General features: G+C 38.2%; 1 protein-coding gene across 1 annotated transcript in view; it reads left to right on the top strand.

The window, feature by feature from the left end:
* The window catches only part of ctnnd2a (catenin (cadherin-associated protein), delta 2a), a 250,221-nt gene that overhangs the window by 75,244 nt on the left and 153,934 nt on the right, over positions 1-21,043 (top strand). The window contains 2 exon segments of the mRNA XM_025910444.1: positions 11,267-11,347; positions 11,349-11,380. Coding sequence (XP_025766229.1) covers positions 11,267-11,347; positions 11,349-11,380 — 113 coding nt within the window.

Here is a 21,043-nt window from a genome sequence, read left to right as displayed (position 1 = left end):
TGACTCCTTTAGACCTCGTTTTGAAAAGCTTCCCTGAGTGAATGCATGTATTGTTGGTTCAACAACTCTGTGTGTGTGTGTGTGTGTGTGCGTGCATATGTCTACCTAGGTCTGAGTGAGCATGCAAAGGTTTGCACTAGCTAATCTATCAAAACAAGTGTTTGTGATTGCCAGTGGATGAATGACCTTTGGGGCCTTCCTCGAGTCCCCTGTCACATCATGTGGTGGAGATAGAGGACACAGGGGGAAAGAGCTGACAGAGAAGGCAGGGAAGACTTGTGCTGGGTGAATAACTGTGTTTTTTTAATCCATTGTTCATGGACGACTTTTGCTGAGCACGCTTGCTCTTTCTCAGAATCACCCTGCTTCATATTCATGCATCTGCACACAGTCTCACCTGGCAGCTTCTCAGTACAGCCATAGTCTACTGTTATACTTTATTTCAATGAGCTGCTCCATTGGAGCCAAAAGAGGGAGAGCGCACTGCTCAAGGGCACAATGCCAGTAAGTGTTGAGAGATGGAGAGTGTTTACACATTTATTTTACATGCCCAGAATTCCCCAGCTGGTCTGTAAAATTCAGATTTGCTGCCTTCTGGTCAAAAGCCATTTTTCTAATCTTTAGGCTGCCACCAACCATAGCTGAGTGAATACATTTTGTCTTTGGAATCTAATAGTATACAACCATTTTACATATTTGCCCACATTAAGCTTGCACATTAACTCAAAGTCCCAAAGAACATATGCTATAATTTATATCAGTAATCGGATATCAAAATGGTGAGGGACAACAAAGCATTGCTGTGCTCTTATTTAGGTTCTCTGTGAAAGTGTGCAGTATATGAGCATAAGAATATGATGAATCCAGATTTTGTTTTATGTTTTTTCTGACAATATGCTAGCAGTGAATCATCAGTGCATTTAGGAAACAATATTATGCTCCCAAATGAGGAACCCCTGGGTTTGTAGACACCTGTTTACTGGGTGTGCCGTAAGTATGTGTGAGTTTGCACCCACCCACACACCCTCTCTCTCTCACGCTCTTTATGAACACATGCACTCACTCACACACACTCCAATGGCATTTAGGCAGTGACATTTTCCAAGTGACATTTTGTCTGTGGCCAAACCCATACTCACTGAGCATGAATCCAGTCATGCTGTCTTCTAACTTTGAGCCAACAGACCAAAACTTACACATACGTGACGTTACCATCCCCACATGTGTACACGCAGCTAACTGAGTTGGGTTTTAGGAACTAGCAATATAAAGTGATGTGAAAGAAAAGCAAAATAAAAAGTACAATAAAATAAAAATAAAAGTTAAAATTCAGTTTTAACTTTTACTTTGTTAAAGTGAAAATGGAGACGAACACTGCTTTGTTGAATTTTTGTGTGCGTCTGTCTGTACAGGATGTGCTATCCAAGTTCTTTAGGGTTGATGCACACATATCACAACCATATGCACTTGTTCGCATATACAATGAAAAGAGACAGACGTACTGGAACAGATAAGAGAGAGTGCAACAGAGTAGCAGTAAGCAAGAGAGCAAAACTGGAGACTTAGGGAGAGATGATTTCATTTTACCCACTGAGCCCTTAAATAATTTAACGAGAGAAAGATCTGTCAGGGTATGGCTGTGTTTGTGTGCTGAATATTTATAATCCATATAAAACTGTTATGGGCCAGCTGTTGGCAGTCATACGTCTCAGGTGTGTGCAGTTTTTTTAACATTTGAATTCTAAATCCAAACACCTATAGATCTCTCTTCTGGTCATCACCAGTGGTTTACTATATCAGTACTTTGAGGAAGATTTGGATTATATTTTCACTGTTTTTCACCAGGTACTCACCTCATGGACGGCATATTTTCCGTTCCCTAGTAATGCAGCTTTTTTTGTTTGAGTGTCTTTCAAGTAGTTTTCCTGATTTTCTCTCTGCCTAGGCTGGAGATATTTCATTATTGTCCTTATTTTTACCACACAACTGAGATTTGCAGGGCTTCCAATGAAAGTTTGAGAACTAAAAATATCAGAAAGTAAGAATGTGCTGTGAGGTGGTAATGAAGTTTTCTGTGACACTTTGCAAAGGTCACGTTGTTCTTTGTGAATGAATACCACACTGATAACTCGAACTATAATTAATCCACATATTGATGTCATGTTGCGTCAACTAACACATTTAAGTAAACAGATGTAGAAAAACAGAGAAAATAGAGAAAGCATTTGGCAGTGTGATAAGCTACTTATAGATAGTTAGAGGCTGAAATGATTTTTTGCCAAAAGTTGCTGTCTGCTGCCTCCTTAGGAAAACACTGCTATGATGATGAGTCATAAAATTCAGATGGTAATAATTGGCTCCAAATCTGTCCACACCAGGGACAGTTCAGTATTTCCAGACACTGCTGACTGTAAACCCAAACTAGAAAACAGGAAATTCAAAGAATATCAGCAGACAAATCCCAAACTCACTGCACTAACAACAGAAGTACTTGTACTGTGTTTGCGAAGTGCAAAGAATTTGAGAATGTTTTAGATATAATACTTCATGTCTTTAAATCACTCATTACTGTTGTTATATTAGATGTTGGTGTTACTCATTTTTACTTGCTTACATGGGTAATCTTGCTTTAGCCAAAAAGTAAGATCTGCCCTGTCTCCAGTGAAGCAACTTCGGCACTTATTGTCATTGAGGCTTTCGTCAGCATACCCTGTCCTTTTGGGACATTATGCCTCTTTTCGAGTGAGCTCAGCTATGAACATTGGAGAAACAAGATGGCAATTTAGTCTTGGAGAGTAATGCTTGTATTTACACAAGTTGTGATGTCCTGTTGGAATAGGGTGTGACTTGAAATCAAATGCATAGGACAAAACTAGAAAGATTATTCAGATGCAAAGATTACCTCACACTAATTACCTTATCAGTGTGGGTAATATATGTTACATATTCATTCGTGGCATGCATTTTGTTGATTCTAACAATTCTTTTTTTTTTTTTTTTTTACAAATTTCTCAAAATTATATGTTTGCAGGATTTGCATGTATTTATCAGGTATCAGCTGTATTTTATAATCTTTAGTTTTGTCATTTCAGTATGAAGACATTTTGGGGTCTTTCATTCATGCTGTTTTTAGATTATTGGATCTTATCTTGATAATCAGATTTTTGGAAATGTCAAAAAGTATAAAGATGGGTTTCTTTTTTTGTAATAGCATTCAGCTATTTGATTAAGCTCCTATAGCTTGTTACTACCACTAATACTAGTATTATTATGATTTTTATCATCATTATCATTATTGTTGTTGTTGCTGCTGCTGCAGTAGGAATACCTCCTTTAATTGTGCCTATTTGTCTTTTAGAGAACTGCTTAGTGTTATCAGTACTTGTGTGCTGTCTAATGCATTACTGTTATACCCATAATCACATAATCACAGAGCACCCCTGAGGTATTGCTGCTAATGTGAATTAAATTTTGTTTGAAGCAGGCTGATACCGAAAAGGCCAGTCATCAATGTGTTAGGAAGAATGTAGCGTCCCCAGTGTACAACAAAGATGAATCATGTGTTACGGAAAAAGAATAGGTGTTAATGAGCAAAGTCGATGCAGAATGAAGCCAGGCTGAGCTGTGTGATTTTTTTTTTCTGCCTATGTTTTCACCTGTGTTTACCCCTAGGGCCATGTACTCACCAACACTGAGATATGCACACACACTAACACAGACCCCACGATGTCTGTGTTTCTCCATATATTCCTAACACTGCTGTTAACTTTATATGATAAATATTTTTTATTATATACATTCCATTGAAAAATAAGATAATAATAGTAGTAAATTGTGAAATTATTTTTACAAAAATATAACCTCTAAGATTTTGTTATTTAGTATAACTGCAGTAATGTTAGCTGGTTACTTACTTAGAAAGGCATAACCACAATGTACTGATATTGGAAATGGAGTTTGTTTTTTGTTTTTTACAGCTAATCCTTTTTATTTACACAGACAGTAGTTCTCACTCAAACACAGACAGACACACACACATTCAGAGACACACACACACAGTACGCCCCCATGCCAGGTAAGAGTAAATACTTTTGTAAAGACATACAAAACCCAATACCCAATTTTTTGAGAAAGGGTCATTAACATTAGCAGGCCCTTTCCAGTAATCTGTTTTCCTGCCTTCACTTTTTTTTTCTCCTTGCGGACACATGTACATTAGTAGGAGTGGATCAGGTATCTCTCCCGTGGCTCTCATCCCGTAGAGCTGATCAGCAGAGATCTGTTTTTATTCCTTTCTCTCTCTTCGCTCTCCTCCAGTCCTTGCTTTCTCTTTGCATCCCTTCTCCTGACTTGCACATGCACACTCATTAAAGTGATAGACAAGACAAGCAGAGGAAGGAGTGAGGCAGAACTGAATCTCAGCTAGAACTGAACCAAATGTAGGCTGCGTGAGCCTCAAGTTTATGTAGCCTAGGTTTGGTTTAGAGAGGAGTAACAAGCCTGATTGTGACTGTGTGGAGAATTTTAATGTGTATGGGAGTGACAGAAAAGAGGAGAGTGACCTTTTACAAACTCCTCTTCACTCCTCTTTCCTTCATTCCACTCAGCTCATCTGAGATTTTCCACACCTCTTTGCTGATTGAGGAAGAGGAGTAAAAGAACAAGAGAGAGATGGAAAGTTACTGCTCAAGTAGAAGGTCATAGTTCTATTTAATTGCCTTTTGTCTCCTATCCAAAAACAGCACAGTTAATATCTGGCCATAGGCCACTTATAATGATTGGGTCTTATCTCTAGGCAAATTGTTCTGTCCTTGTCACTTATGCAGAAGATCTTCTGAATTCACCCAGCAAAGCTGTTAAGTGCTAAAAAAAAGTGTTTTTAAAAGATTTGAAGTTGGGTCTTCTTATTAGCTGTTTTTCTTCTCCTCTCTGTAGTTTTTTAGTATTTTTAGTTTTTGAAAAAGCTTGCACGGAGAGCTGCTATTTGATAATGTGACAGTGTCTACACCCCTGTGGGGATGTTCTTTTCTCTCACCCTTCCCCGCAGAGAGGTCAGGCACACATCTGCACGCTGTCTCTCGATGTATAAGAGTTTCATGTCTTGGACTTTTTATCCACATATGCATTTATGTACACACAGGTGCATATCTGTGTGTACATGAATTTGTATGTCCAGTAAGTCCACAAAAACAATAAGAAATGTGAGAAATTAATCCTGGATTAGTGAGATTGGACGCCAACGTGTTTATGCTGGTCTGTTTCTGTCTCTCCATTGGTTTGTTAGTATGCAGGAATCAATTTGAAGTAATTATGTTGTAAATAAATGCAAAGTAAATGAAGTAAGAAGTAAAGCCAAGTAAATGTTGCTCAAAAAGAAACTTGAAAACTGGGTGTTTACCTCCAGGTGGTGCTAAATTGTTTCCTCTATCTGATCTTGACTTTGGCACCCAGGGGGCACTGCAAAACACTGTCAGACCTGTCCACTGGAAACCCCCCCCCCTCTAAAACAGTTCCAGAAAAGATATTTTTCTGTGACCCTGCAGTTCCTTGAGAGGAACTTATTTGACGCACACATTTTGTGTAGTTGCTGAAACTGTTCATCCAGTTAAGTTTGATAAAACACTTGCAAACCAAGTATATTCAGGTCATACACAGTATTATTATAAAAAAGGAAGCTTCTGCTGTTTACTGGATGTTGGTGATGAACATCTGCATCTGCACTAAAAACTATATTTATACACGGTATATATGCGTTAGTCTTCTGTAAATACACTTATGACTATCGCCCACTCCTTCCACCGTCTGCTTTCTGTGGGCGAATAAATGAAGGCGCAGACATTTCTCTGAGAGTAGTTCAGGTATGCGAAAGGGCAGGAGCTGTATGTAGGAGGAGCCAGGGCCTAATTTATAATGTCGAAGGTGCGGAGGGGTCTGTACAGTTACCATAGAGACCTTTGTGGCTGACTGCAGCTGCTGATTTCTGTCGCCTCTTTGTTCTTGAGGGGGATGCGATGGCTCACATGCACAAAGCTTACACAGTATAGTGTCATTTTACATCTTTTGATGGTACCAAAACATACCATCTGATAATTTTTGGATCTGGTGAGCTGGGGTCCAGGAGTATATCAAGGTAATGTCCATCATGGAAAATAAAATGTTTAGTATGTTTCTTTGGACTTACACAAGAGAAATCAGAGTTGCAGACATGAGTTTTGAATGTTCATCATATAAATTACATTTTTGAAAATTTTGTTATTCAGTGATTCTCAAATATTATTTCGAGAAACATTTTAAAGCTTGTTAAAGGTGGATACATTTTCTCCAGCAGAGATAAAACTTAAGGAAAGTTGTAAGAATGTATAGAAAAACAACCAGTCTTTGTCTTCGGATTAAGTTGGATCACTTTAAGGAGAATGACAATGTACAAAATCTTTTAAAACCCTTCCAGTTTTTGTGTTTTAAAACACAACTTACTGTAATTCATTCTACTTTTGGACTCTTTTCATCTTTGTGTGCTACCTTCTTCTATTTTTTCTTTCTACTTTTCTTTTTTTTTCTAGTTACATTTACATGTTGTGAGCAGAGCAGGGTTCCTTTTGTTGCAGAAAAATGCCCAGTTTACTCAGCTGTTATATTATGGATTTGGATCATTAAATGTTTTATTTTGGGAGGAGGAGTGAGTCTATACAACACATATTCTTAAAAAAACATTACAGGGACTGTCTCGTTTTAAGTTGCTAAACAGTTTTAAGACCTAAGCGTTGTTATAACAGTGGTAACATCGCCAACCTGTATGATGATCTTCTCATGTCACAATCTCAGCTTGTTGTCTTATGTAATTTTTTCTGCAATACTAAAGTTAGGGAGACTGTGAGGGCCATGGCTGGATTCAAGCTGTGTTTAGGGTCATTATCCTACTGTAGAAAACATACTATTTCTGTTCAGTTTCAGTCTGGATTGCAGACCTTCTGCCTACACACAGTAATTCTGGTTCCAATCCAGCTAGCACTCAAGCAGCGGTATGAATGATGATGAGGCTACAATTAGGCATGTGACACAACACAATGTGGTGATCAAGAATCAGGCTTTAGAGTTAAGTTTTGTTGCAATTGCTGCAAATACCTATAAATACAAATGCTTTACCAGTGGATGAAAACAGTTATCCTTTCCCTGCATCCATAGTTATTAGCAAATGTAGTCATAGAGCCAGTTGGCCAGTTTTTATGTTTCCAGTAAATACAGATGGTAAAGAGAAGCTTGTAAATAATATATATTCCCTACTATAAACTTTTATATAAATAACAACTGCATTTTCCCCTTTTTTTCTGTAATTTTTTTCATTTAGTCTCCCAGTTCACTTGAATTGAGATGTAAGGCACTTTATTCCCCTTTTTTAATGATTCATAATTAGAATTTTATTTAAATATTTGATGATGCCAATAAAAGAACAAAACATATAAAGAACAGACAGGTAGTGTTAGAAGACAACGTTGTAACTACCTGAATGAAATTGAAAGGAATATGTTTTAACAAGTTATAGAAACGTGTCCTAATCGATACATCTTACAGCGTTACACATCACCACAAAATGCTGGTGGAAGTGAAAGAAAGACACATGTATCCCAAAGTTTGTTATATTTTTGCTCCAAGTATTAATTAACAAATCCTTCACCACCACTCTACTTGGAGGTGTAAGGTGTCAAGGTGTAAGGACTGGATTGGAATAAGGATACACTCTTTAGCTTTTTACAGCCGCTGTGATGTTTGCTGTCAGAATTTGTTAATATTTAATTACAAGTTAAATATTCCCTGTGTCACTGAGTGCAACGCAACCCTCGAACACCCCTGTGCTTAATGGTTCGAAAGGTGTTATTTCCAACATACGTTTTTTTTCTGAAAACACACCTTTGCTCATTATGGCCAAAAAGTTCTATTTTAACTTTATCGAGACTTCATCAAAGTGTAGAGCTCCAAAGCTCATCTTCACCATCATTTCTGTTAGCTTACATCTTTTAATTGTACAAACACGATTTGCTACTTTTTAAAAATTCCTGCTTTTTTCTTATTTTAATTTGTAGAAGGTTAAGGAGTTCTTTTGAAGAGGCTTTCCCAACTATCAATTCAGTTGATCTTATACCTGCATACCAATTGAAAGTTTTGATTAGAGTTCCCCAAACTTTTGCATGAGTGTAGCCAGCTCTCCTTTTAATTGACAATTTTTGATTGCCAAGGGCTTTGTCATCGCTGCGTTTACTGACCGTATAAAAGAAAGGCATTCTGTTCATAATTGTTGTTGAGCACAAACTCCTAAATGTTTTTGTAATAAGCTGTAAGTATGCTTTTTGCTGCCTTGTAGCTGTAGCTAATAAGAATATATAATGGCATGTACTTAGAAAAGTCAGCCGAGCTCTTTCATCTGGTAAACATAAACTGTCCTTTGGCCAATTCACTAATGTGGAACTTTCTGATGGCATACCATCCTGGCTTTATTTGTAAAGTGCTTTAAAACAACCACAATGGACCAAAGTGTTTTACAGAAGTACAGAAGTAAAAGACATAATAAAGAACACCATAGCAGTTTATACAAGGCAAAAAATACACATGAAATACAAATGAAATAAATAAAACACAGAAAACATGAGAAGAACAGCATTGATTGAATGAAAAAAATAAAAGACAGATGAAATAAATAAAGATAAAAAAGTTGTTTGAACAGTTTTATCCTCAAAGTGTTATTAATCATGACATATCACTAACATACCAGTGCCTAAGGCGGAGGGATATGAATGAATATAAGCTGTGACCAAGGGCTATGCATAATTTAACTGTAACTTGCCTAACAGGTTTCTCTTTGGGTTTAGCATTCAGACATTACCATGTTACCTCAGAAGGTGTTTAAGATACTCTACCATTGAGGCATAATATATCATCAATTAGCATAATGCTACTTTCGGTGCAGGGATTTGCATTTTTGCACCTTGAGGATTTAAACGAGTTGCATCTATGGCAAACAAGGTGACAGAGCAGTCTCTTTGGGGAGCAGAACAGAGCAGAGCTTTGAAGAGAGGCACCTTGCTGTAAAACAAAGCCGTAAATTGGAATTACGGGCCCAGAGGGTTTAATAGACTCTGCTCAAATTTCCAGCATTACCTTACTTTGTAAATCATAGAGGTGGCTGAAACTCCTACTTTATTCTTTATTGGTGAATTCTGCAAGATTTGACTTGTTGCTCATAGAACAAGAAACACATTTGCATGGTTGTTGCTGATTTAAACATAAGCAAAGAGTGAGGTGAGTGAGAGCACAGAGAGGAATTTGAGTGGGAAGAAGGTAGCTGTGAGTGAGTTATTAACAAAATGGAATGGGTCTAAAATAGGCTTCAGAATACTTACACCCCTGAAACATATATATAAATATATATATGTGTGTGTGTATATATATGCATTGTACTGTAACTGTCAGTTAACAATACAAACGTTAGGCTACAGTTCCACAAATCGACACAAGCCCCTATCCCAGTGAAGGCAAACAGATCTTTCTTTTAGTGTTTAAGTATTAACACAAAGCTGTCAGAAAAGCTGAAAAAACTTCAGAGTGATTCTACCACAGAAACAGGTGTGTGTGGAAATGGAGGATACAGAGTGCAATGCTACAAGCCTGACTCACTGTTTTGTCATTTGTTAAAGATCAGGTTTTGTCTTTGTCTTTGCTAGGGTCGGCTCACACTCAGCTTTAACATCACACTTAACATCAGTTTGTGTTAGCGTGCTGCCAATGCGGCTGCTTTGAAAGAATGGTGTTGGCAGCAGTGGATAGTTGTTTCATGCTTGGTTGCAAGGCACATTTGATGATGTTTTTCCTGTCTGCTTATCATGCGTATACCTGAAGAAACTTTGTCAAACAAGCAACAACATAACTACAATACAATAATGCATTACTTCACAGATAAATGTAATGTAATTACTTTGTAATCTGTTATACCAAAACTGGGAGACACATGCCACTTAAGCTAATACCAAAAATTAGATTGGTTTGTTTTTAGACACCAAAGCAGGGAAAGAGAGAGTGTGTAAGCTGTTATTGGGTGCATTCATTAAAAAGGGGTAAAGGAGAGAAAGACAAATTAAATTGTGTTGTTGGGTGTTGGAGTGCAGGTGGGATTAAGGTTGGACGCTTGAGATAGTGACTGGAGATCATCTCATTCAGAGTTTCTAGTAGCTTTGAGACAATGAACCACCCCAGCACACACTCTTTAGCTCTCTCTGAAATGCACACGGACTTGTTCTTGCAAACACATGGATATCATATGTTGGCATTTACTACATTTAATTTGAATGTGACACACTCACACAAACACAGACATACATAAACATACTTGTAGATCTATATTGGTTTAAAATGCTGTTTATCCTGCTAGGCCAGATAACTGACAGAGCTGGAACTTAAATAGTTAATGCATCAACACATGCACACACAGGTAGGTTTTGGTTAAGAGTGATATATAATCAGCACAAGCAGTTCTCCCCATTGATTTCTGTCTTAAAATCCTGACAGTAACCTGCAACCCACCAAACTGTAGTCACTGAAAAGCCTTCTCTAACTGTAGCAACAGAACCATTAAATCCACAGAGTACACATAAAGCTCTTTTTTAATGTGGCTGTGATAATATGAGAGTAAATTTAATTATATTGAAAAGTTGTCAGGACTAAGGTTGTTTTACTGTCAGGGTTTGTGACAGGATTTCATCTGCAGTAATGCATTTTTTCATTAAATACAAAGGTTTCAAAATACGAATACCTAAAATTGATTAAAAAAGACAGAATCCCACCAGTAGATATTTTTTTTCAGTAAATGACATTGTTAACTGTCTAACCTGCCAAATAGGAACACACTTTATTTGGGAGCGATACATTTAATTAATTCCACAGATATCTTCACATTCATGACCCTCGAGCTCCACACAGTCGCTTGGATTGAAGCGATTCTTTGCTCACATATTTAGAACACTTTCAACACAACACTCTGCCTACACATTGCCTAACACATTTTTCTCACCTGTCAGTCAAGTTTGATAGCACAATTATTTTAACTTTTTTAGAGCCATCTTCCAGTCATAAGCTGTTTCGATGACCTATAATCCCTGACTTCCTCTGCAGACCCCGAGTGCTCTCCGTCTCTCTGTCTCTTTCTTTCTTCCTTGTTCTCTCTCTCATTCTCTCTCATGTTCTGCCTAACACGCAATTTCTTTTTTATGTCTTCCATCAGGAGCTTCAGTTTGAGCGTCTGACCAGGGAACTTGAGGCTGAGCGTCAGATTGTTGCCACCCAGCTGGAGAGATGCAAGCTGGGGATCCGAGGCAGGCAGCATGAGCAGCATTAGGTACCAGGAAAACCTCTGTGTGTGTGTGTGTGTGTGTGTGTTTGTAGTATGTCATCTTTGTACATCTTCAACTTCAAATATGATATGAATGCACTACAGTACACACATTTTCTTCTTTGCCTTATAAAATAATGTTGCTAGTAAAGGACAGCATTCCTCCTGCTGTCGGGTGCATTTATAAGATGGATAGATTGGGATGACACTCACTTTAAAAGCTAAATCAATCACAAAAAAGTACACACCTGTCTCATTTTATTTTTAAATACATACTTGAGCATGGAGTAATTAACACTTGGCTAATGGGGGTTTGCACACATACATAGACGGGTGTATGAAATAATAACACTGTACCACACAGCTGTGTAGACTTTAACATGCTGTATATAACACACAGTTTAGCCGCATTCACTTCATACACATACACTGTACACATCGTACAGCAGGCACATCAAGGAGGATTTCTGCATGGGTGCATGGAGGGAAGCTTCTGGGAGACGACAGTGTTTATCAGTGTTTATGCATCACAAATGCTTTGTCTTTACATGAAGGTATGACACTACACACCTTCCCCCATATATTTACATGGCCACAAAACCACTCTATGATTTAATTTGTTTATGCTCCATTGAAAGCTTTTTGTATTATTATAATATTTATCAACATATTAGTCCCAAAACCCATTAAAATACGACCTCAGTCATGCACGTAGGTCTGACCTTTGTGTTGAGTAATTATTTTTAGATAAAAAGAGAAAAGAGAGCGCTTAACATAAAGAGATAAGGAATATAAAGAGTATCTGAACCTTTCTTCGAACAGAATGAGCTTCTTTTTGCATTCACATCACTTTTCACTTTTGAAAAAAAAAAAAAGAAGTAAAAGTTAAGTTCAGTGGAAAGTTGGTGAAAATTGTTTTTTTTTGTGTTCTGGGTTTTTGTGTGCCTGTTTAGTTGTGTTTTGTTGAGTTTGTATGAAATTTGCTATCATGTCAGAGAGTCAAGTTCATATGCATTCAACATCCATCTGACTCCCTCAGGCAGCTGTTTGCATAAGTACGCAAACCTGAGGGGTGAAGACAAACTGTGCACCAAAAAAGAGACTTTTGAACTTTATTTACTTGAGCTGAGACTAAGATGGAACTTTTTTATGGATAAATTCAGAGGCTTCCTATCTAGGGTTGTGTTTGAATTTGGTTACTCGTAAATATAACTTGACAGTCTTTCAAAAATAATCCCAGTGCCATCATCAAACACTGAAACTGAGATTTGTAACTTTTACATTGGAGTGTCACAGTCTCACCTCACAGCACCAACGTGACAACACGCTTCAAACCTTCAGCTCTGGACCTCAATGTGCTTTTGTGAGAATTTCTTAAGTTAAATTAATTAAATAATTGATTTGCTAATTAACTGAATTTGAGCATGTATATCTGTTGCTGAATGTTAGACCTGTGATTGGCTGAGAGCCTTTCCTGGGTGTACCCTGCCTCTCATCTGAGCTAGGATAGGCTCCCGCCCTACTGCAACCCTCACTTAAATAACCAAATAAGCACAGTATATCAAGATGGTACAATTACATATTGTATTAATATCTGATGACTTGAAGTACCTTACAGTGCTCTGCTGTTGTTACTATTGATTCTATAATTTGTTTGGATTGGTAATTCATGCCAAGCCATTAAAGAAAAATATACCGTATTATTCATCATTATATGTGGTTTCAAATACTTTTTAGGAACTATGGAGCCACGTGGATGGGATGTCTACATATATGCAAATATTTTTCAGAATTTTTTCTTTTGGAGCATCTTTATCTCCTGACTAAACCCAGCATAGGCCCTATCACTCTCACACATATACTTGCAACTGTTGTGGCATTTTACAAATGAACAACCTAATTGAACTGAATTAAATTTTCTTTGCTTGAGTCTTCAAATTAAAATTCTGCAAAAATCCTACTTTCTGCAACATTTACTCTTGTTTTATCTGAACAAGTGTTTGGTGCGTTTATGCCTGCAAATGCATGTGTCTGGGCCACCAATACTCTGTCTGCTGTCATCTCACAGTTATGTCATGATTATCACATCAGATATAGAGCATTGGCTTAGCTAGTGCTTGTGTGCTGACAGCTCACTATATGACAGTGAGTCCACATCCATCCTTATGTGTCAGCGTGTGTCAAATCAGACTTGTGATGTGCGTTTGTCCCCCTTTATGTCCTTATGTATAAACACAAACACATGAGACAGCACACCTCTGAGTTTGACCATTTTAATTTATTTTGTCTGTCACTTTGACTGGCATTATCTTTCATGCAGATTCTAAAAGAGCCAGTTTCTTTGCGTGCAAGCCCAAGTATAGATATTAGTCTTTGCAGTATAACTGTGAATGATCAGAGAGAATATGATGCTATCTAAAGAGACAGCTATAACCTTTCCCATGGTCTTCAACACCACCAGTTATTTTCTCTTCCTTCATCTGTGTCTCAGTGACAAGCAGCAGCTAAATATGGAAAGTGTTGGTAGGTGTTATTGTAATAAAGCAAAGTATTAAATAAAAAAAAAACTGTCATGAGAGTGGTTTTAACAGGAGATTGTATTAAAACGTGTTTTCTCGTTATCCTTTCAAATTTTAGATTATTCCAGTTCTGATAGTCCATATTGTTTGGAACAGGGTTTCCTGTGGGGTTCAAGCTACAGCTGCCATATTCAGTCAGCAGTTAAGCCATTACTCTGTAAGAAATATGCTGGGGTGAAAGTTAACTTAAGAGTGCTTATTCTATAGAGTTGTGTGTGTTTGTTTATATTATTATACCAAATGTGTGGATTTTTTGTATCCCAGCTGTTTGTGGGTTTGTTTTGCACATGCTTGGAGCAAATGCTGTGTTTGTGTTCGCATGTCTGTGTGTGTTCTTGGCAGCTGCTGTGAGCCTGCGTGTCCTTAGTTGTGTTCCGCTCGATAAAGCAATTCAGGCATCTCCACGGACTCCTCCTCAGAGCCGAGGACCCTAAAAAATGCCTGACTGTGGTGCAGAAACCCAGGGCAATACTGACTAACATCTGTTCACACTGTGAACTGCTGGCATGCGACACAACACTTTACAGGAAGGAAGCATTCACTGGCAGACATACACACCCACGTGAACACATAGACTCCAGACAGCATGCCGGAACTAATTTATCATTTTTCTAACATTAGTGGTAAGTGGCAGCCAGTGGGAAGCATTTGCTCCTGCAGTTTTTTTTCTGTCTGACTGGCTGTGCAGCTTAAACCTTCAGTGCCCTTTTAAAAGCATACCTCTGAATGTTTGGTTAATATATTTCAATTAGCATCAATGTGTTTTTGCCGATATAAATAAATGTGATAAATATGATGAATGGTGATGAATCACCAAATGATATAAAGTTAAGAATAGGAACTCATGGGACCTGTCATAACCTATGCTTTGGCTATGACAGAAACGTTAGGGTCACACACTTGGACAAGGCGAGCAGATGGGGCACATGTATAGATATAAGTATATAAGGTGATATCACTTGGTTGATAAGAAATATTTACTATATCTCCTACCACCATGTTCTAACCTAAACATGTTAATAAGTGGGTATTACACTAGGGAATTTTGTGGTTATGGATTGGCTCATTTGTAATCATATTATCAGATTTACAACCAAATGACTCGGATACTTGGGTAAAGACCTGAGCTGATAAGTGATCCCCACCTGGTGGTGAGTTGCAGAAGCTGGCAGGATGTATGCCAGGCAGGCCAAGTGCACTCAAATGTTTAGTAAGGAGACCCTAGGGCACCTGAACATTGTTCTCCCATCTCTAGTAGGGCACATAAGGTGTTGGAATACAGGCTGGGGACATTGTTTGGCTCATAGGCCTCAGACATGTTTCGCACTTATATTACTGTGTGGAGATGAAGCCATAAACTAGTTGGTGCTCCTGGTGGCTGAAAAGCTTCTATTTTATTACAACTTAACATTATAAAACTTGTTTAAACCTGTATGCTGACTTCTTGGAGCTCATACCAGACCTGCCTTTTCCTTCTGTTATGATTCATAAAGTTATTTTCTATTGAAAATGCACACATTGTTTCTGTTGCGCCTTGCCTGTATTCTCAAAACTCCCTCAGCATACGGTAATAAAATGTACAGCTCGCTAACATAAAGGTTCTCCATCCTATGCCTGGTTTGCAGTGACCTTGCTGGGCATTCTGGAAGATATTATTAGTTCATTAAAACGCTGCACCGTAAACTGTTGCGGAAATAATGTGAAGCTGGCTACTAAGCTAATCGTGACTTGGGGCAGTGGATTATCAAGGCCATAAATGAGATGTCACGTAGGTTTATGGATTCACTGGCTAAATTGAATTATTTGGTTGTCATGTTTAAACTGGCCACAAGCAAAAATAACACCACCCTGATGCCTTGTAGCTAGTATTATGGCGCATACTATGATATCATAAATGAAACACTGTGGATTTTGCAGGCACGCTTAAGAACAACTAATACACAGTGCAAAAATAAAAGAAATAGGGACATTTTTGTAAAGCCATGTCATTAAAGGGAGATGAATTAGAATGAAAAAGTCCATAGCAATTTACCAATTAGTTCAAAGCAGAAAGGTCATGTCAGATAACAGGAATCAAAGCTGAAAGAGACAGCCACTCGGCTGGTATGCAGATGACAAGGGAAGTTGAGCAAAACAAATGTGACCTCTAAATGAGTCCTCCGTTGTGCTTAATGGAACTGTTAGCATTTAGTGAAGAGATATGAAACTATCCCTACTGGAGGCAAGGGAATGTAATCCCAACTCAGTGAGAGAGAGCGAAAAAAGACAGAAGAGAGCAGGAAAGAGAGGGAAGGAAATTGCTAACAAGTTCCATTACTCCATGGCAGCCAAAGAAAAGGTTTATCGACATATTATCTTTGTTTTTGATACATTTAGGTTATTTTAAAGAACATCTTTAAATAAATGATTTGGAAGAATATATATTGACAATTCTGTGCATGAGAGGGATCACACCTGTGATCACTGGAACAAAATGTAATATATCTGATCTGATACTATGAGAGAAATGACCTGGCCTTCTCAGTTCTTGACCTATGGGCCATGTCTACCTGTATATCTAAAGCACTGCATGGTAAAGAATTTCCATATGAACTGAATCTGATTGTGAGACTTAGCAAAGATTGAAACAGGCAAGGTAATATTTCAGACCAGCTACAAATGAGTCAAATCAGAGTTGCAGCAGTAATCAGGAGGTACATGAGCCACAATGGCCATGCTCCTAAAACGGCTCCTGAATAATAGGCTGTAATAGCACATCTAAAAATAATATTGTTGCTGCTTGTATTCAGATGTGTAAAAGTTTGTTGCTTCTTGCTGAAGTATAATATAACGAGCATAGTTAACATTTGAGACTAACACAGAGAGTGAGTGGCAAAATATGTGGGTGTGCATGTGTGTGTGTGTGTGTGTGTGTGAATGTGAGGGATTGTGAGGCGTAAAGTTCATGTCCTGAGGCAGTAACAGCTTTCTGATTGTGTTGTTCAGACTTACACATCTGCCCAAAGACCCACTGGGTAGGTCGGAGAAAGGTAAAGTCAGAGTGTTCATGCATGTGTGTTTATGCACGCGTGTGAGAGATATAGACAGAAAGAGGAAGTGAGGAAGAGAAATGGAACAAAAGCACTGAGTCACTACACATACTTGCCCTGCTGTGCATTGGTGCCCAGTCCCAGAGCATATATAGGACTATTTATTCTAATCAAGCTGTGACATTTAGTTCCACACCAACAGGGACCAGCTTCACTCTTTCTGCTGCACATACGAACATACCCACATATACACATTTTCACACACTGTGCCCAAGTCTTTACTCAGGGGTAAACACACTTACTAGACTATAAAGTTGTCCTACCCTCAGGAGCAGACATTCACACAGTTTGGGCTTAGTTTTCACACACTTTAGACTTGATCACAGCAAGTAATAGACCCCAGACACACGGGGAGTGCTAGAAACATTTTGAAATAAAATTGCCTGCTTTTTAGCTACAGAATTATGTTTGTCTCTCTTCTCTTCTTCTCTTCTCTTCTCTTCTCTTCTCTTCTCTTCTCTTCTCTTCTCTTCTCTTCTCTTCTCTTCTCTTCTCTTCTCTTCTCTTCTCTGTATTAAACCACACAAAAGAAAATAGTAATAGTAATAGTAAAATAAAATCCTTACCTCTCCCAGGCATAGCATATGTTAAAACAAAGAAAAAAATAGAAGTTACATATCCACACACATAAAGGTAAAACCAGCTTAACCCAGGGCTACTGTCTGTGTATAAGATTGGGGAGTAGCATTAAAACAGAAGGGAAATAAAACAAAAGGTTTATTGCTGTAGCTGTATGGTATTTTGTCAGGAATGTTTGAAAGGAGGTCTACCAGAGACTTGAGAGTGTGTGCCACCTTTATCCAGGTTTAATAATGCAACATAAAAAACAAACATGAAAACAAACAGGAGACTCATTTGAGTCAGGTAGGCCAATCAAATGATGGCTGCTGGTTAGATTTGTCACGATCCTGGGTCTTTTGACCCAGCGTTTTGAGTTTTAGTTTATTTTGATGTTTATGGTTCATATTGAAATTCATTGGGTTTTCTAAGTTCATTTGTTTATTAGTTTCCCCTCGTGTTTTCAACCCCTGTGTTAAGTCTCCCTTGTCCTTTATGTGTTTCATGTCTGCATGTCTTTTGTTGTCATGTTCATGTTGTCATGTCTGTGTTTCATTATGTTTCCTGTTTTATTTTGAAAGAGATCCTGTGACATCGTTATGTTCATTTGTTTCTCCTGATCACCTCATGTGTGTATTTAACTCCCCAGTCTTCCTGTGTTCAGTGTCGCGCCCTCCCTCATAGCTGTGTGTGATTTTCCCTGTGTTTTCATGTATGATTTATTATTAGTTTTCCCAGTTTAGTTTTGTATCGTTTGGCTTTGTTTCCAGCAATAAAGCTGTGCTTTTGAGTTCTCGGTGAGTTTTGCATTTGGATCCTCTCCTGCCTACACACAGCCTTTTTGTGACAAGATTTCTTTCCCACTCTATCCTGACTTGTGTTGGAATCATGGAAATGTGAAAAATTATAACCTGGCCACATTTACATAAGAGGTTGGATGGCAAATGCTAGAAAGCTTGGTTAGCCAGTTGCATTTGTAAAAACAAACTCAGCAAAACAGCAGCAGATTTCCTCATCCGGTTAAAAGTACGATTAACCAATCAGCACGAACTATTACGAAGTGTTCTAAAAGTCCCAAGCACTGCAAACATGGTGGTGCCCGGGACGGGAAGTTATTAGTTACAGAAAGCAAAAATATTTTTACTTAAAAAAAATGGTCAGAAATTCATTTACATCTGCTGTAGAAATGGGGATGGGAACATGGGAGTGAACTGGCACTGACTCATTTTTGGAGCCAGTTGGAAATGGCCGTTTCCTGAACTGTAGTTTTTGGCATCACTGAGCTTTCTTCGTTTTTCAGCCTCAGAGGTTGCGGCTTGCTCTCCACTGATTGTACAGCCTCAAGGCATGTTGGGAAATGGTTGGCTTCCTCTTTGTCTCTGCCGTCTGCTCTTGTCTACTTTCCAGGCGATGCACAGTTAATCTCAAATGAGGCTAATATTTACAAACAGGATGGAACAAGCGCTGGAGGCTCTCGTAGCAGCTCATCTAGGGTGGGTCATCCTCCCAATGAGTTTGTGGATGCTCCGTATTTCATCCTGGATGATGGTTGTGGTGCTAACCAGTCCCTGACCACCCCTTTTAATTGGCTCTAAGTGCTGGACTTTGAGTGGGGGGTGGTTGGAGTTCTCATGTGTGGATTTCAAATTAAACAACAAGATGGGATTGAAGTGCAGATGTTTGGTTTTAATTAAAGGAGTGTGACAGAAGTCTTGCATTAACATTTTGGAAATTACAGGCATAGTCTCCCATTTCAAAAGCTTAAACGTAATAGGATCATTGACTAACTAAGCAGTTTCATAGCCAGGCGAAGTCTGTTACCTCATTACTCTATGACAAATTAACCAGATAAAACATCTGGAGTGTCAAAAAAGTATTTTGTACCTTTTCAATGTAACTCTTAGTATAAGGTGCAAAATTATGTCAATCCAAATAAAGGACGCCATCGTTAAGCTGAAAAATCTATTAAAGAGAGACAAAAAGATTCAGAAGTGATCAAATCAACAGTCTGGTACATTGTTAACAAGACAGGAATGGCAAAACCAAAATACCATGGAAGACGATAAAAGCTGACGATCCCAGAATTCTCTCCTAGTTTAAGACATGACCTTTACAATAGAGGAGTCAAGAACACTGAAGGAGATCGGCCTGTCCTTGTCAGTGAGACGCTTTCATGAATGTAAATATGGAGGGTTTACAAAAGGTGCAAACCACTGCTTTTACTGAAGAAAAGGCGGTACAGATTAGACTTTGCCAGAAAACATCTAAAAGAGCCTTTATAGTTGTAAAATAAATCCCTTGGTCAGATAAAACGAAGACTAACCTGTGTGAGAATGATGTGAAGAGAAAAGGAGGAAAAGTAACACCTCATGATCCAAAGCATACCACATCATCTGTCAAATGTGGTGGAAGCAGTGTTGTGGCATGGAGACGTGTAGGTGCCAGTGGAAAAAGGTCACAAACCTCTTTTAAAAAAAAGATGATTATGGCACATAGCTTATTAAAATCAGAAATCCATTTTCTCAGATTATTTCATTACTTCATAATGGATGTACAATACAGAACAGTTTCTGAAAAGTATGTTCATTTATACGCTCAGCATTTGTTTGGGGGCTCCTTTACTAAAAATGACCAAGAATGAATGTGGTGTGGTATGAAGGCGATCAGCTGTGGCACTGCTGAGGTCTTATTGAAGCCTAGGTTACTTTGATATAGGCTAGCCTGTATTTTTGGGTTGAGTGTTTCTCGTCTTGCTCATGATCCCAGTGATTATCAAACCATTTGGTAGTAGTTTTGGCACTTCAGGCTGGTGTCTTGCTGATAAAGGAAGTGAGCATGGTGATGGAAACATAACATGCTGACAGAGAACTCTGACTTTGGACATGAAAAAGACTCGTGGATCCAACCACCAGCAGACAGCATGACACATATGAAATTTATACTGTTTGAAATAACATATTTTAATAATATTCGAATTCACTCAAAAAAGTAAACATTTCACTTTAACTGTAATGAACTTAAACTTTTAGAATTAAATTACAGAAAATAATGGAAAAATATACATTTTCACTTATGTGTGTGTGTTAAAGTATGAAGTTATGAAGTTATACTGTCTTTGGTCAGTGTATTTCAGTCCGTTTTTGACATAATGACCGCATCATTTGAAATCTCCAAACACACAGTAGGTCCACTCGGGGGTTATTTCATTTTAATGTGGGATTTAATTTACTGAATGGATCCATCATGTTGGGACAGCTTTTGTATTTCATACTGTGGTTATCATTTTCATGGTCTCTTTTTGTCCCTGACCACCCTCGTGTTTTTGCCACGACTAAAATACTATCCAATTACATTCGTTTATCTCACTACACCCCACTCTCTAGTCCTTCGTTGGGTGATAATAGAGGGATCCATCACACCATTAGCTGCAGGCGGTTTTATAA

This window comes from Oreochromis niloticus, linkage group LG9, assembly GCF_001858045.2.
Source record: "Oreochromis niloticus isolate F11D_XX linkage group LG9, O_niloticus_UMD_NMBU, whole genome shotgun sequence".
Classification (NCBI taxonomy): Eukaryota; Metazoa; Chordata; class Actinopteri; order Cichliformes; family Cichlidae; genus Oreochromis; species Oreochromis niloticus.
Note: the sequence above shows the minus strand (reverse complement) of the source record. Positions and strands in the feature narration are given on the sequence as shown.